The 18,091-nt window shown below is 35.0% G+C and overlaps 2 protein-coding genes across 2 annotated transcripts; both read left to right on the top strand.

The window, feature by feature from the left end:
* Nucleotides 1-4,745: 4,745 nt before the first annotated feature.
* LOC143723828 (uncharacterized) lies at nt 4,746-6,910 on the top strand. The gene is made up of 4 exons (XM_077216629.1): nt 4,746-4,874; nt 5,164-5,466; nt 5,758-5,879; nt 6,052-6,910. The coding sequence occupies exons 1-4, from the start codon at nt 4,781-4,783 to the stop codon at nt 6,118-6,120; spliced, it is 588 nt and encodes a 195-aa protein (XP_077072744.1). The 5' UTR covers nt 4,746-4,780; the 3' UTR covers nt 6,121-6,910.
* A 787-nt stretch (nt 6,911-7,697) lies between these two features.
* On the top strand, nt 7,698-16,143 carry LOC143723965 (uncharacterized). The gene is made up of 9 exons (XM_077216922.1): nt 7,698-7,837; nt 8,344-8,688; nt 9,435-9,583; nt 9,640-9,659; nt 11,581-11,678; nt 13,100-13,417; nt 13,538-13,722; nt 15,448-15,495; nt 15,623-16,143. Exons 1-9 carry the CDS (start codon nt 7,786-7,788, stop codon nt 15,737-15,739), a joined length of 1,332 nt encoding a protein of 443 aa, XP_077073037.1. The 5' UTR covers nt 7,698-7,785; the 3' UTR covers nt 15,740-16,143.
* Nucleotides 16,144-18,091: the final 1,948 nt, after the last annotated feature.

Raw genomic sequence — 18,091 nt, 5'->3', positions numbered from 1 at the left:
CAAGATTAACAGATACAGTAACAATGTACAATGTATTGCTAATGGTTAGTTTATGCTATTAAATAACTAATGTAAACAAATTAAACCTTATTGTAAAGTGTAACCGTAACTTTTTTATTAGGCTATGTTGTAATATTTACATTTAGCCTATAGTTGAGTGGTACAAAATAAAACTGGGCATATTTGAAATTAAATAACCTAGTGAAATTAATAGCAGTGCTATTGTTGCTTAAGTAAAAAAAATAAAATTGTCAGCAATATTTTTGGTAACACTTAAGTTTAGGTTCCAGTTCTCTAGTTGCTTATTAGCATGCATATTACTAGGATATTGGCTGTTTATTAGAACTCATAAAGCACATATTAATACCTTATTCTGCATGACCATACTCTACATCCCATAATACTGGTATACCCAATACCTAAACGTAACAACTACCTTAATAATCAGTAATTATAGGAGTTTATTTAGGCAAAAGTCATTAATAGTTGGTTAACAGTGAGAACCCTAATCTAAAGTGTGACAAACAAAAATTAAAAACAAAACCTTTATTCAACAAGGACGCATTTAAATTATTAAATGTAACAGTAAAGAAATTTAGAATGTTACAAAATATTTCTGTATCAAATCATTTTTGAACTCTTTTTGAATAAGAAAATGATTCTTGAGCACCAAATCATCATATTATAATGATTTCTGAAGGAAAATCAGCTTTGCTATAGCAGACATAAATGGCATTTTAAAATAAAGACCTGTTCAAAAAGAGAATAGTATTTCAAAACATTCGTTTTTACTGTATTTTTGATCAAATAGCCTAAATGCAGCCTTTGTGAGAATAAGAAACTACTTTCAAAAAAAATTAACTCTTACTGACCTCAAACGTTTGAATGCATATCTTTGTGACACCTTTATTAGCTTCATTAACTTACCTTAATGCCTCCACACACAAGTGTGTAGGTGATGCCACAGGTGGGACGTATAGATAAGGGGGGGGGGGGGGGGGGGGGTTCAAAGGGGTATGAAATAATAGTAGATGAGTATCAAGACAAGACGGCCTGCAGCCTAACCACATCACACAAGTGTGACTCATCAAAGCTATGTGAAACTGAGACCACTACAATCTCAGCATGACCATATTTCTGTGGTCTACATTCTTAATGCATGGTCTCGATTCTTAGTGAAGATGTATGTGCTCTGCATTCAGTAAAGGAACGGAGCGAAGATTAGAATGCCATTTAAAAACGGAAAATGTTAAAAATTAGATTTAAAAAAAAAAAATATATATATATAAAGAAAAGTGTTATATGTGTGTGGAAAAGTGGTATATAGAAAGTGCCATTTAATGGTTACATCTGTAAATGCAAGTGATTTTCAAATCTGGTTTAAAGGGTTAGTTCTCCCAAAAATGAAAATTATCCGATAATTTACTTACTCTTAAGCTAGGTGTATGAATTTCTTCTTTCAGCCAAACACTATCAGAATGATATTTAAAAATTTCCTGGTTCTTCCAGACTTTATATGGGAGTGAATAGTAACTGAGATTTTGAAGCCCAAAAAAGTGCATCCATCCATCATAAAGGTAATCCATATTCATAATTTCATGAACTATAATCACTGGCTTTGCAGTAATGGCCGTACACGAGTCTAGTTCCAGCGGAAGAGTGACCTCTGACCCGACGCATGACGTATTGATGAATGCGGAAGAGCAGAGGATAGAGCAAAACAAAAACACCGGTCACGAATCAGAATTCTAAAATGAGAATTTTAAAAGAGAAATGTGGGTTTGATACCCAGCCCTATTTGTTTAAACCGTTTAAAATTTGTTCTATTCTTATCCAAGTTTATACTTCCTGCCTGCATCCTACGTCATGCGTCAGGTCAGAGGTCACTGCATTACCGGAAGCAGTGATTATAGTTTATAAAGTTATAAATATGGATCATTTTCATAAATATGGATCATTTTCATACACAAATGCACCACTTTGCTTCAGAAGGCCTTTATTAACCACATTTAGCTGTACGGATTACTTTTATGATGGATGGATACACTTTTTTGGGCTATTTTAGTTACGACTCACTCCCATTATAAAGCTTTGAAGAGCCAGGTTTTTTTTTTTTTTTTTTTTTTTTTACAATATAACTGTGTTTGGCTGAACGAAGAAAGTCCAACCCGATCTCACAGCAATTCGTATGAATTTTACGAGTTGGCTAATTTGTACGAATGACCTACCCCTGACCCCGCCCCTAAACCTACCCATCACTGGGGTTTAGACAAATCGTACGAATTCATACGAGTGAGGTCGTACGAATTTAGCCATCTTTTACTCACTTGTACGAATTGGGCGTGAGATAGCGTTGTCATATACACCTAGGATGGCTTGTGGGTGACTAAATTATTAATAAATAATTAAATAATTAAATTAATTTCACTTTTGGAAGACTAATTGAAAGAAAAATGTGTATTGTTGATAATCAAGGCATAATTTTCCTTAGACATACTGATTTGGTTAAACAATTAGTAATTATTTCCTACTTGGAGATTTTGTTTGGATTTTACAAACATTACTGATCACTTTTTTTTTTTAAACAGTATATGTACATTATTTTAATCAGCTTACAGAGAATCAACACTGCATTCAGAGATAGAGAAACGTTTGCTTGCTCGTAAATGCAGTCAACAGTAGCAGAATGTTACAGAATGCTGATGGTAAAATGTACTTAACCACAAATGTAAAATGTAACCACAACACTGCAGGCGACACCTCTTCTTTCCTTTTGTTATCGTTCACTTCCTCTGAAATGCTGCATTGCAGACAGTGGATTTGTGTGTGACAGGTGTCACTTGCAGAAGAGTGCCGAGAAGTTTCGATGCTAAAAAGTGAAGAAAAAAAATGAATAAATCTCATTATGTAAAAATACGCAACCGTTAAAATGACTCACTTCATGAATAACCATTTCATCCTTTAAAGATCCTACACATGAAGGTTAGAAAATATCTATTGTGTGTTTATTGTATCAGTTAGTTTTCTTCTTTATCTCCCGCAAGTCTATGGCAGCTCATAGAACCGTTTGCGGGAAAAATATGAAATTTGGCACACAGACAGAGGACAGTCGAAACATTAACCACTGCAATTTTGGAGTCTCAAATTCAATCCCTCTAACTCAAGTTACCACCCACTGTCCAAATTTCCACTCTTGTTTATAATAACTTTTGAACCGCAAGGGCTTTTCCTCTGATTCTTGGCATAAGACGATTTGAATGCATTTTCTGTCATAAAGATGTTCCTGCCATTTTGAGTTGTTCGAAAAAAAACTAATTTTCAAACTGCTCCTAGACTGTTTGTCCGATTTTCAACAGAATTGGCTCAGATCATCTTAAGCAAAACGTTTTTTTGATAGATTTTGAAAGAGTTTTGATAGACAAAACCTTTCTTGTATGGCACATAAACAAATTTGTGGAGGGGTACGCCAAAATAGACGTGAGGCTGTATCTCTGCAACGCTTTAGTGTATTCAGACTAAACTTAGACCTGAAGCTGAAGCATGACCTTGTAGCATTTTGGCACAGTGCCACCTAGTGGTCAGGAGATATTAATATTTTATTACTGATAATAAATTATTTTTTGCTGATAACTTTGAACAGTTTGGAGTGTCTTTTGATTTGGTGTACCAGTCGAATGGTACCCGATTTTTCCATGTCGAACATTTTAGGTGTCGGCCTTTTTGAATTTTGTTGTTAAATGCTATATTTTATTAAAGCACTAGCATATCGTTACGGAAATTGGTGACCATGACTTGAAGGTAGGTACTCAAAAAGTCTAGAGACACCGGTCAAAATGTATAATGAAATTTCAAAAAAATGCTAATAGCTTTAAAATAACTTTACCTATTGGTCATAACTTTAACTGGTCATGATAGATTCCTCGAGTCATACCGAGAACATTGATACCACTTACGCCATGCATAGTCTGTCACATTTGCTGTCCGCCATTTTGAATTTTTTTGTTTAAAAACCTACTTTTTCGAACTCCTCCTAGTCCTAGACCATTGATCTGATTTTCACCAAATTCCAATCAGATCATCTTCAGACTATGCCGGCAAAAAAGTTATTAAAAGTTTTTTGATTGACCAAACCATTGAATAACACGACATGATGCCGAAATCATTCTGCGGCTGTAACTGCAATATTTTGGCATACTGACTGTCACCTCACACTGACCATACCAAATAAATTTGGTGACAGCGCCACTTATTGGTCAAAAGTTATGAGCAATTAAATCACGTTACAAAACAATTGTATCTGTGATTTTTTTTAAACTATTTAGACTAAAATCATCTAAAAATGTCAAAAACTTGCATTTGGTCTGATGCTCTCAGCCATGCTTGGAGAACTCATTATGGCTTTTTGGTGCTTGGCCCCTTTATGTTATCCTTTGTTTCTTCTTTTATGCTGAAATATAAAGTGAAATATAATTCAAATCATGGAAGTATTGCCAATTTTCACCTCATACTCACTGTTTTTATTACATTAAGAACAAAAGAAGGTAACCACAAGTGAACGAAATTTTTCACACAAAACAAAACTGTAAAAAAAATTATGAAAGATCAGCAATTTAAGAAGCCTTTCAAATGTTTTGCTGCTTTCCTCAGTCCTCTGTAGCGTTAAATTGTGACGCAGGTAGGAAGCCCCCACCCCCTCAGCCCGTCTGACTCGTGCATCTGTCTGTAAAATTACAGAAGTCATATTTCCCTGTTTTCACGTGCTAGGAGCAGCAGTGCAGAAATGCTTGAGCAGTGGATCATTGCAATGGCTGTTCTCCTTACCCTCTTCCATCCTGAACTTACTGAATCCTCCTCAAACTGCTGTCTCGACAAAGGTTGGAGAATTTCTGTTGCTTCTTAATTCGGTTGTGCAAGTTGATTTACGTGGTGTGCAGAATGTGTCCTTGTGGATATTCATAACTGAGTGAACTGAGCATGTCCAGAATATGAATCATAAAGAGAGGTTTTATAATATATAGCGAAATTAATATTACAAAATAAAACTTTGCATCAAAGAAACAAATCAGCAGTGGAGGAACCCGCCGACTCCACTCCCTGCGCACTGCACCACATCCTCAATCTTCGTCTTTCAAAAATAAAATGTGCATATATTTTTCCTTTCAGGCAGTAAAAGAGAAATAAAAATAGTGGATGAAAATGCAACAGCATTTGTGTCCTGCCCTGAGGTTGCAGAGGATAAACTCATATCCATCAGTCTACACAAGGGAGATAAACCAGATTTGCACACAGCAAATATGAAAAACAACACTCATCAATCAAGTCAGCAGTTTCAGGTGTCCAAACAAAACTCCTCTGTCTCATATAAGATTCTAAGGACTGAAGCCAATGACACAGGACTCTACTGCTGCACAATCCACACTGGCCACGGCGTACACACGACATCCCAGACTATACTGCTCATCAAAGGTAAAACAAGATACAATGAAATCATTTTAATTGACATTATGCCATGATTAGTGACACAACTCAGCAGTCATTGGTCACGTCCGCTGCTTAAACCAACCTAATATATTCTGCTGGTTTCCCACCCTGGTCAGATCTTAAACCAGCTAAGACAGCAATGCAGTCTTTTGGTTCATTAGTATAATGCATTGCAGATTATGGCATAAGATGTACTGTTATATTATACTGAAACAATACAGAAAGTGTAAAGTATGAATATATTTGGTTAATTCAATATTATGTATATGATTTCAGATGCTCAACAGCCCACAGAACTATCTTGTCCCACTGAGCATATGCCACTGCTACTTTCTATTAGCTATGGGGTCATGATTCTTTACAACCTGTTCATCTCAGTCTTCGGCTGTTACTTCGCAGTGAGTATCTATGTCATTCTGCAACCACACGCTTACTTGCATATGCAGTTCTTTGCAGATAAACCCATAACCAACGCTAAAGAGTCATATTTCGAACCCCACGAAATCAAGATTTAAAAATTGCTTGATTCGCTAGCTCTATGAAATTGCTGATATGCTGTTTTTATTTCAGCGTAAACTGAAGAACGCCGAGCCACCTGAGAACCCCTATATAAACACGAGACCAGGAGAATTCAGATGACGCTGATGAGCTCAGCATCCAGCAAATATCACCAATGTAGCACTAGCAATATGACATCTTCCATTGACTGTTACATTTGTACCTCCAGTCAGCTGTGCAGTACGGCCAGTCAAACAAGACAGTGTATTTAACAGATCTTGTTCTTGTATCTATTGCTGTATGTTCATATATGTATATATATTTACACTGGAACACTATAAAGCCCTGACTTTAATGGAAACCTGTGTTTCGTTGTTGCAAACATCTTAAACTCTGGCATTTTTTCCATGTGACTTGAATAGGATTTGAATTTATTTAGAGAAGCAATACAATCAAATCTTTTGCACAAGACAATAAATGAATTGTGTGTTGTTTTTTCAAATGCATTACAAGTATAGAATAGCCCACTTTATTTTTAGTGTCTGTAACTTTATCTGTAATTACACTATTGCACTTACTATTAGAAATATGCAAACCTGCACTAGTGTCAATAGCAACATGTAATATTATGTCAGTATAATTTGTTAGTGACAGCAGAGACAGGAAATGACAGGAAAAAGAGAAGGGTGGTGGGTGGCGGTAACCAGTGTTCTGCAAAATGTCTTGTGAGATTCACATGCAGGATCTGTAACGTGTGTTTATGTTAACGATAACAATAACCTTTGTAGCCAATGCAAATCTTAGTTTCACAGAACAGCATGCACAGTATGTGCAAAAATGAATGCGTCAATTGTAATGTAAGTACAAAGTAGGTAAAACCCCTTAAAAGTGTGAAACTTTGATACAATAATAAAATTCAAATTAAACGAAACAATATTTGATCATCCTTACATTTTATGTCTCTAATGAACAACGCCCCTAAGAGACATTCTAAATTGAATGTATTACATCGAATGCTTCAAATTGTAATGTACATAGTAGGCATACCCAACATTTTGACCCAACAGAATAAAATGAAACTTTGATACAATATAATTTTTTTTATTAAACTTAATATTTCATCCTTCAATTTTATGTCTTTAATGAACAGCGCTCCCAATAGAGATTATAAGTTGAATGTATTACATCAAATGCTTTAAATTGTAATGTAGGCCTACATAGTAAGTATACCCAACATTTTGACCCGACAGAATAAAATGAAACTTTGATACAATACAATTTTTTTTAATTAAACTTTGCATTTTATGTCTTTAATGAACAGCGCTCCCAAGAGACATAAGTTTCCAACACTCCTTATAATCTGATATGATGCAATAATGAGCAAGAGATCAGCTAATTCAGTATTCTGACCAGTTTATTGTACTAATTTGGAAAGTGCTGAATCTGTTTTCAAGTGTATATCTGATTTTAATATTTTCCACAAATTTAGTCAAATAATCTCTTGACCACTTGGCTTTATGATAGGCTGAGAGTCAAACCACACCCTTAACCAAATGTTCCATTTCCACTGCTATTGTACTGTTTTTGCTCGAGTCTCATTCTGCTCGTTGATTTTTTTTTTTCCCCTTGATTACACATATTGTGCAAATTGGCTACATTACTTGCAAAATTTTGAGCACTTTACGGGCATTTGCAGTCAGCTTGAGGTTTCCTGCCACGTTACTGATGTCACAAAGCTTTCCAGAACTCACTCAAGTATAAAGAGACAGGGGGGATATACCTCCACAGTTATTATAACATGCCACAATGATTATCACACTTATTATAACCGTTATAATATATATCCCGCTGGGATTCGGTAAGTACCTGCTGGGCTTCAAATGTTTGTTGTTGTGTCTTTGCTTTTCAGGCACAGATAGTAACAGCTTTACCCCTGTGGGCAGTGTGGCAAGGCAGCTTGAATAGTGATAGTACATTTTATTAATATTTTTTAATATATTTTTTTTTATTATTAGGATCTTATCTACTATCTTTTGTTATTTGACAGTTACAATGTTGCTATTTGCAAAATTGAAGTGCAGTGGGTCAAACTTTGGCCTATATTTACAACTTCCAACATGATCCGGATCCTCATCTTCAGCAAGAATTCCTGTTGGAATATAATTCAGTTAATTCAGATTAAAATCTTAATTCAGATTAAAAATCTAAACTGTTCTGTACTTAAAAAATGTAATGTTATTAAGTTCAAATTTTTAAAAATTAAGTTCAAAAGTTCAACAACAACAACAAAAAAGTAGCCTAAGTATATATATTGAGAATTCAGGCAACATCTGAGGTTTCATTCATCTTTTGTTTTGTTTCCAGCTCTACGCGTGTCTCAGCCTTATCGCGAGGAAGGAAAAGAGGGAGAAGTTCAACTCCACTGCTCCTTTAGTATAAAGTTAAGGCCAGAGGAAATGCAAGTATCCCTGTATAAAGGTTTACACGGCCAAGAGAAGATCTGCAGCAGTTTTGTCAACCTCTCTGAGCCCTACTTTACAACAGATGGCACAGTTAACTGCAGAGGGAATATTAGCTCTGGAAGAGTGGATATGATCATCACTGGTCTCCGAGGGGAAGACACAGACCTGTATCGCTGTGAGATCGAGATTCTTTTCCCACCTCCATATCTCAGAGGGGTTGGGAACGGCACCGTTGTTTACATACAAGGTTAGTGATAGTCTTGTTTTCAGTCTCTTGCATGTGGTTTTCTCAGTTTCACCTTTTTTTTTGTACGCAGTTGTTGATGTAGAGGTCTGTGTCTGTAACAATAAATAATTTTTGCATTATTACTTATAGTAATTATTGACGTTGCATTGACAAACAATCGAAGCCACTTTTTAGAAGCCACTTAAGTGTTATACTTTTTTTTTTATCCCAATATGTTTCCAACATGCATTTTAATAGCAAAATGTATGTAATGTTCACAGACCCTTAGCCGTAGTTCATTGTTAACGCTCTAGAGGGAGCCAGAGAGTAGGCTATAAAATCGTGAAGAAGGAAATGTTGCGGTTACCTGAAGACACATGGGTGGAAATGGGGCCTCCCCGCGTTCAATTTTACAGCGCTTTGTGCTACACATTTTGATATCAGCCATGGAAACTTTGACTTTACGTGTGAATGATGTTTTTCTTTGAAAATGTAGATTTCTTTATGACAAAAGGGTGCTAACGTAATATCCTAAAGACTAAAAGGACTGAGAAAAACAATCACCAAAGATGAGAAGGTAGCAGTTATATGACACCGGCTTCCTGTTTTCAACAAGTACAAGGCCTCATAAAAATTCCGATCATTGTATAAAAGATTTAAATGAGTAAATGATTCACATAGGCCTGTATATTGTAAGGGCAATGAAAGGGATGGGGTAGGGTGCCATCCAGAGGGCAAATTCAGTAATCACTCGTCTTCTTTTCTAGAAACCCCAAACTGTCCCACTGCATCCACCGTGAGCCAGAGTCAAAGCCAGAGGCAGACATCCGAGTGGGAAGCTGTCAAAAATGATGTGGGACCACTTCCACTCCTATATGCCATTCTAATCATCACTTCCTGCAGCTTTATTCTACAGGTGAGAAATATGTCTATTTTAATAATTTTCTTTTAAAGACTCCCCCTGCTGAAAAGATCAGCATGGCAGAACACCAGTAGGACATATGCTGAGTTTTTGGATAGATTTACTCAAATTTAGAGTTTGAAAACAATGTGAATAGATGTCACTAAGATGTCACTCATTTCTAACACAGATGGTCATCTGCAAATGGAGGGATTCTTCATCTATGACACCTATGCTTTCCCAAAAAGAGAGCTATATGAAATTCTAAGGGGGGAAATCTCCCCGTTTGCATGTACTCACATGTAGTATTCTCACCTGCATGTACCTGCATGTCATTTTCTCCTGCATGTATTTACATGTAATATTTTCCTGCATGTATTGACATGTTTTACAGTTGCATGTAATCACATGTATTCTCACCTGCATGTATTCACATGTATTTACATAACATTTCATTGTTCTTTTTTGTTTCGTTTTCTTTCAATATTATTAATTAAATAATAAATATATGTTTTTATGTTGGATCAGCTGTTGTTTCGAGGTTAAATAATGGGAATGAATAAAGAATCATTTTTTAACGTATTTCTAGATGGTGTCATAATTTGTTTTCTAGAAGAATACTTTGTGGTTATGATACTGTAAACCTCATTAGTAAATGTGGCTAGAAAACAAAAACTCCACACACCACTTTAAAAATTGATATTTTACCAGCTTTAGTGTGATTTTTAAACCAACAAACCTCATGTAACAAACAAATAAATACCTTTAAGGAAAAAATAAGAAACAACGCCTAAAATGAGCTGGTTGTATAAATGTGCACACCCTTTTAATAAGACATGTTGCTCTGTTTGGAATTAACCAAACCCATTCAAACCCGTACTGAAAAAGCAAGTATAATCCCCAAGTCGCTATTTGACATGAGTCTTATTCAAAAACACTGGCTGCTGTATTAAAAGCAAAAGGTGCTTCAATCCAGTTTTAAATGAGTGGTGTGTACATTTGTACAACCAGGTTATAGTAAGTCTTTTTGTTTTTCCTTGGGTTTCAATATCACATCAGAGGTCAGAAAACCTTGGATACTTGGTAATAGTAATAAGTAATGCAACAAATAGTAATGGCTTTTTTTTTCAAGTAAAAACAAGTTGAACAAGTCCACCATCAGTATCAATCATCTTTATTTTTTAAGTCGCCAAGGCATGAGGAAGACAAAATGATAAAGTCATCACAAATGTGTCACAGTTCTGTGAACCTCAGCTATCAATCACATAAACAGGACATGAGTACTTGATAACTTGCTTTGCTTTCAGATGTGATAGAGCTTCAACAGGATGTGGAACTGAAAAAAATATTGATTTACAAAAAAATAGGTCTGAATCGGAAACAACCATAACCACAACTAGGACATTAACATGCATAATGCATTTATTCGACTTATTAGTAGTGAAGAAAATAAAACCTGTTGAAATCATCTATCCGTTCTCTGGCTGATGTAAAATCACCTTCACAAACAATTAGCTGAACATTTGATCTTGACATATATATATAGAGTATATACAGATATACGATATAGCCTATTTCATATTAAACTAAAATTTCTAAGTATTTAATAAATTTTTTTTTTTAAATCAAAGCATTTTAAAAGTAAGCGGATCGAGATTGCTCATTCAGTAGGATATGGGTTTTTCCTAACATAGTTGTGCATCAAACATTTTCCTTTCAACAACTTTATGTTACAAGAAAGCTGCCCACTCATTTCCTCACTCACAGACGCGTTTCTCGGCTGGGACACCTAAGCACCTTAAGTAAAAACTCAATCACACTTTTTAAATAATATCCCACAATATGATTCATTTCACAATAATGATTCTTCAACTTGAGTGTTAAATGTTAAATCTTCTCTCATCACTCAATTAACTATACACAATAAGTGACAACTATAATGTTTCTGGGTGATATTGATCACCTCACCCACATACTTCCTGTTTTCTTACTCCAGTAAAAACAAACTGAAGAGCCTTGGCCACCATCACTGTCAAACTGAAGAGGAACGTTAACATGCCTGACAGGTTTACTCTGCTCGCTCTCAGCTTTTCTCTGATCCTTCACAATGGTAAGAGGCTAACCTTTCTCATTACTGTTCTGTTTACTTTCATTCCAGACTTGCTGAAAGAAATACATATAGTTTGGACCAGCTTAAATTCCAAAATTCAAGCATCACTAAAACCAGCATTAAGGTAGACAGAATATACATTATGCTGGTAACCAGCAATAAGTTAGTTTTAACTGGTCATTTTTTTGGTAATTTAAGCTTGTCATATTAGTTTAATTCAACAGGTGTAACATGTATGTTCAGTTTGTTTCTATTTGCCTATGTTCTCTGCCATTAGTTCACTTGTTTGTTCCAATAGTTGCTGATTTCGTGTCACCCGTTGTTTAATTAGTATTCTCATTACTCCCCATGTATTTAAAGGGATAGTTCACCCAATTTTTTTTTTTTTAAATTTGTTGTAATTTACTCACCCTCAAGTTGTTTCAAACCTGTATGAATTTCATTCTTCCGCTGAACACAAAAGATGTAATTTTGAAGAATATGAGAAAACAAGCAGTTGATGGACCCCATTGACTTCCATAGAATAGAAAAAAGAAACACCATGGATTCAATGGGGCCCATCAACTGTTTGGTAACCTATATTTTTCAAAATATCTTCTTTTGTGTTCAGCAGAAGAATGAAATTCATACAGATTTAGAGCAACTTGACTTGAGGGCGAGTAAATGATGACAAAATGTTCATTTTTTGGGTGAACTATCCCTTTAAGTTCTCCTTAGTTCTTTGTCCTGTATCGTTTATGGAAGAGTGTTGTGTTACTCCCTGATTTCTTGTGTACTCATTCGTGTTTTCTTTTATAATTAAGTGTTTCTTTTGGATTCTCCGTCATTGTGCGATTCATACACCCAGCATTGCTTAACAACCGGACAATATAGATGTATTGAAATAAAATTTGTATTTCCATTTATTAATTAGAATATGGTCGTACTCTGGTTTTGGCTGTCAGGACTTTTACATAACCAGATTAAGCCAATGTTCTGGTTTCTGGAGATCTGAATAGGACAGCTGTCATTTGCCTGTTTTCATTTTGAATCATGTAAAGACCTTATTCTAAATATCCACCATAGCTGAATATTCATTTATACAAACACATGACCCAAAGAAGCTAATTCTGGGTTATATTAGATTTGAAATTTGTGCAGGTTGTCACATTGTTGTGTGCAATTGAAATGACATGAATGAGAAATTACCGGAATTATAATAAATAGCAAGAGCATTTTTAAGAGGAGAATTTCAGCAAAATAATGTGCATGTAAACTGGCTATACGAATATATTGCCAAAAGATGTGGAGCATGTAAATGTCATTTTCAGACAATATTGATTTTAATTGAAAAAATGATGTGCTTAAAGCGGTCAACGTCAAATAGTTTGCTCAAAGTAAAAAATGAATTAATTAATTCAATTTCGTATTTTTTATTTCAGTTTGTTGTTGGAATGTGAGTGAACCCGTCAACCAGACGCTCAATGACGATGGCTCAGTCAGTGTCTCGTGCATGTTTTTAGGAGAAGAAAACTTTGAACTGGAAGCCAAGCTGAAAATGAATGATATTGATGTTTGTGAGATTTACGAAAAAGACCAAAAAAATGACAAGTGTAAATGGCAGTACAATAACAAAACATTCACGTTCACCTTGATGAATCCTGGGGCCCTACACAAAAATACATTTACCTGTGAGATAACCAGAATAACTCCAATACCACTCCAAACTAAACGAGGGCCGGAAACAAAGCTTTTCCGAGGTAAGTTCACCCGGACAGTTATGTATATAAACCAGTTTTATATACCCAGAAATTGTATATTTGACTGCTTATAAAAATGTAGCTAGTTTAAACCATTATATAAATTATTTTTATTTTAAGGTTGCAATAACCGTCGGGCTCCACCAACAAACAGCTGTTCATGCAGAGCTGAAGACGTGCCCGCACCCTCAGACGTGCCCGCACCCTCAGACATGTATATCCTTATAATCGGCTGTCTGCTCATAGTGCTCGTGATGGTCAGTCTCTACAGCCTTATTGTCACTGTGCTCTACATGAAATTGAAGGTAAACTTACAGACTTTTTATTTTATGGTTGTATACTGGTGTTGTTTTATTAGTGTCTTTACTACTGAATATCTTGTGTCAGTGTCTGTATACATATCTTGTTGCATTCATTTATTGAATCTAGAAGGAGAGGCTGTGCTATATTGTGAATATACTACATGCTGCGTTCACACTTTGTTTTAATTACTGTAATTTCGAGATGACAACACTTGCATCGCCTAAATGAATCTCCAGTGGTCAGCTGGTCAGCTCTAATTCCCAGCTTACAAGTTTTACGAGGACATGAACGCTGATATCTTGTAATTATGGTAATAATGACATGGCGTGAATTACTATATTCACAATACAGCAAACCCGCAAGAGCCGGTAACACTTTACGATAAGGTTTATCATTAGTTAATGTATTAACTAACATGAATTAACCATAAGCAATACATCTGGGTTACAGTTTATTTTAAGGTGTCTTTGTTACACTGTAATTGTACATTCAAGTAGTATAGTAGTAATATTAATTAATTACATGTACTTACTATAGGTTTAGGATTAAGGTTTGGTTTAGGGTTAGTTGCATGTAATTATGCATAACTTATAGTTATTTCTACAGTAACTACATGCAACTACATATGTAACACATATAGTAACATATGTAACAATGACACTAAAATAAAGTGTTACCTACGTTTGTTACTGTATTTGTTCATCTTCGTTAACGTTAGTAAATAAAAATCCAGCTGTTTATTATTGTTCATGTTGCTTCACAGTGCACTGACTATTAAAATCAAGTTGTATTTGTTAACATTAATGTAATACTAAATGTTGAAAATAACATTAACGAAAATTAATAAATGCCATAGAAGGGCAGCTCATTATTTGTACATGTTAACTAATGAAGTCTTATTGTAAAGTGTTACCCAAGAGCCTTAAACTTTTAAAAATAAAGGTTCCTTATTGGCATCGATGGTTCCATAAAGAACCTTTAACATAAACAGAACATTTAAATTCCAAAAAAGGTTCTTTATACGCCTTTTTTTTTACGTAAGAGTGGGCGCGGCCATTTGTATGAAGTTTCTGGCTTCTGGTATCATCCGATTGAGTTATTTTTAGCTGTACAAAACAGCTTGTTATACTGATTGATATCGCAAATGTATTTATTACCATATTATTGTAATGTATTATCACATAGCGCAATTAGTTTTACCACTTACTGCACTTTGTTAATCGTCTAGTCATTTAATATAGCGGCGAATTAATCGGAAGTCTCGCACATTCAAAGAAAACCCACATCGCAAAATAAGGTGGACAATGGAAAAGGGTTCATTAGATTTTTTAAATGTTCTTCACACTAAGAATTTTTTTTCCAACATTTTTTTATGGCATCACTGAAAATCACCCTTTTGAAATCTTTATTTTAAGAGTGTACTGCATTAAGAAAATGATTGATGACACAAATTTAAGCTATATACTTTTTTTTTGTTAAAGAAATTGCATCCTTTCACTAGAACATTGTTCCTGTTTCGCATCTTCTGCCCTCTGTTGTCATACCTGTGTGTACTGTGTTTTTGTTTTGTCCTTTGTGTGCAGGCATCACTTTAGATTTAATAAAGCGGTCAAATTAGTATATTTTTAAAATCATTTTCAATTCTTTGAGATAAAAATTAATTAATTATAAAATATTTGTTATTCTGAGCTTAATACAATTGTGCTGTTTTTTGTCTTCCTCTCCAGGGTGCAAAGCCTGATCCTTCTGACACTCTGACCTATGTGCCAATGCAGGTAAGGGCGTTCTTCTGCCATGCCAACACTGTATGTGACTGTTTGCCAGTAATGCAATATGACCGTGCTATACCTGTGGCTGTTTGGCGCAACAATACTTCAAATACATATGATTTTACTGTTTCAGAGGAATCTAAAACGGCGTGATCCAGACAACACAGAATACGTGGACATGCGTGAAGTGCAGAAACGGGGAGGATCACACAGAGATATGAACCACAACTCTCATATGATGATTGCCTGAACCCATTTCTAGTGGAATCACGCTTTAACTGCTCTAGGACCGGATTGAATATAGTTAAGCTACACTAAAGAATATCGTAGGACAAAACGGTTGCCTTTACACCCAAGGACTTTTCTAAATGCCTGAATCTGCATATTGCTGCTGTGCCCCATTCAAATGCTCCCATTACACTGTCTTGTTCTCGGTTGCAGATGGTTTTATCTGCTGGCTAGTAAAACCTCATGCTGAATAGTAGCTATGCCAAGCTTAAATTATATGAAGTACTGCATAAAGTTTATAGCTTGGGCATTATTTTATTATTTTGATCCTATGGACCAATAATCAATGATATTATCAGTTTTGTTCAATACAAGAAAATGCTGAATTTTTCTTTTTTTCAAAAATTAAAACATTTTTCAAACTGATTTGAGGAGACCATTTGTATTTTGTTTTTAAATATATACAGAGATTATATTGAACGATTAATTAAATTTGATGATTATTTGCTGATGAGAGCTTATATTAAATGTGTTATGTGTATCTAGATATGCAAGGCTTAGCTTCATCTATTTAGGAAGGAAATTCCGTGATACAAATTCTGTCAGGACCACTATCGTCAAATACGATTGGCAATTAGCATACAGTTAGTATTGGCGGTATGGTTCTGTTCTCGGCAAGAACTCCCTGCGCATCCGTGCAGCCTAGCATGGATAAGAGCAGGGAGAGCAGCAATAACGCCTCTTAGGGTAAACAGAACAGAACCAACATGAGTGTATTGCAGATATCATTCATTCAAGATTTTAAGTACAACATAATTCGAGAATGTATTCTGATTCGAGGGGAATCAGAATCCCAAAATACTGACTGACGAGAGGAGGAGCTGGGGATGGAGGAGGGTAATGAGCTCCTGAGAAACGCGATAGCTGCTAATAATACTAAAGGACATGATACTCCTCATATATGACATGACTTCCATACTTATGCAACAAGAGATAAAGTCTATATTGACAATTTTTCAAAATGAAGAATCTCTTGATGATGATCTAAATTTGGGAGTACCATCAAAACATTTGACACTCTGTGGAACAAACTCAAGAGTTACCCGTAAAAAAGACAACAACATTTATGCCTACGCTTTCGCATCTCACTCTGCATAATTTCCACATCATGCAGAAGCTATAACCTATGGACCAAGCAAGTTTGTTGACACAAATTAACAATATCATTCAACCGCAAACCACATCCACTCTCTTTATGTAAACACGCATCTTTCAATCTGCTCTTTCTATCTGTTTTGAGGATTGAAGATGTATTAAATAATAATAAAAAAATGTAAATAAAATAAAAATCACACTGTAAAACAAATGTTTGAACACTTTTTAGTTGAATAACATAAAAAATATAGCAGCAACTTTTATTTAGCCTACAATAATTCTCTTCCTAGTGCAACAGTGTTACAAGAAATCACAACTATTTGTAAAAGAAGGGAAGTAATGTAAATAGTTTATATAAAAGTGATCTAACTTCAAAGTAGATCAACTAATAGTCACAAATGTTCCCGCCCCATGGTCACAGAACGAAAATACTAAACGTAATTTCTTAAAAATACTTTGTATTAAAAATCTTTATATTAACTGGCTTTCTATTAATGCAGTACATTGAGCGACAACTGTCTGTGGTCCCCAGTGGCCACCATTATTGGCAGTTTAGTGTTAAAGCGATAGTTCACCCAAAAATGAAAATTCTGTCAGTATTTACTCGCCCTCATGTTGTTCCAACCCTGTAAGACCTTCGTTCATCTTCGGAACACGAATTAAGATATTTTTGATGAAATCTGAGAGCTGGATCACTCCTCCATTCTAATCCATAGGCTTCTTCAGGGATTGAAACTTGCCGGCCTCGAAAAGTTATTAAAGACATTGTTAAAATAGTCCAAGTGACTACAGTGGCTCAATCTTAAGTTTATCAAGCGACGAGAATACTTTTTGTGCTTTTTGTGTACTTTTTGTCCTTTAATGTTAGTTCATGATAGTTCTTAATGTTGATTATTAACTTTATTTTAATAGCCTATAAAAATTGGTAGAAATTTACATAAGCCAAAAGGCTTTAAAAGTATTGTAAATTCATGAAATATTGTGTGGGATGACCTAGTGTTATTAATGGCTACACAACCTGTTCCAGGTAGGCCTACATTAAACACACATTGCTTCCATGGAGAGAGTATAATCCACTTTTCCTTAATCCTAAATTAATTTATATAATATAATAGGGGAGAGCGGGGCACAACCTAACACATTTTGGTTTGGGCTCAATTATTAAAAAAATAATTAAGTTAGATTCATTTTTCTTTTTACACAAGCAACATACACATCT

The sequence above is a fragment of the Siphateles boraxobius genome, unplaced genomic scaffold, assembly GCF_051911475.1.
Source record: "Siphateles boraxobius isolate OS27281-9 unplaced genomic scaffold, OSU_SipBor_1 7, whole genome shotgun sequence".
NCBI lineage: Eukaryota > Metazoa > Chordata > Actinopteri > Cypriniformes > Leuciscidae > Siphateles > Siphateles boraxobius.
Note: the sequence above shows the minus strand (reverse complement) of the source record. Positions and strands in the feature narration are given on the sequence as shown.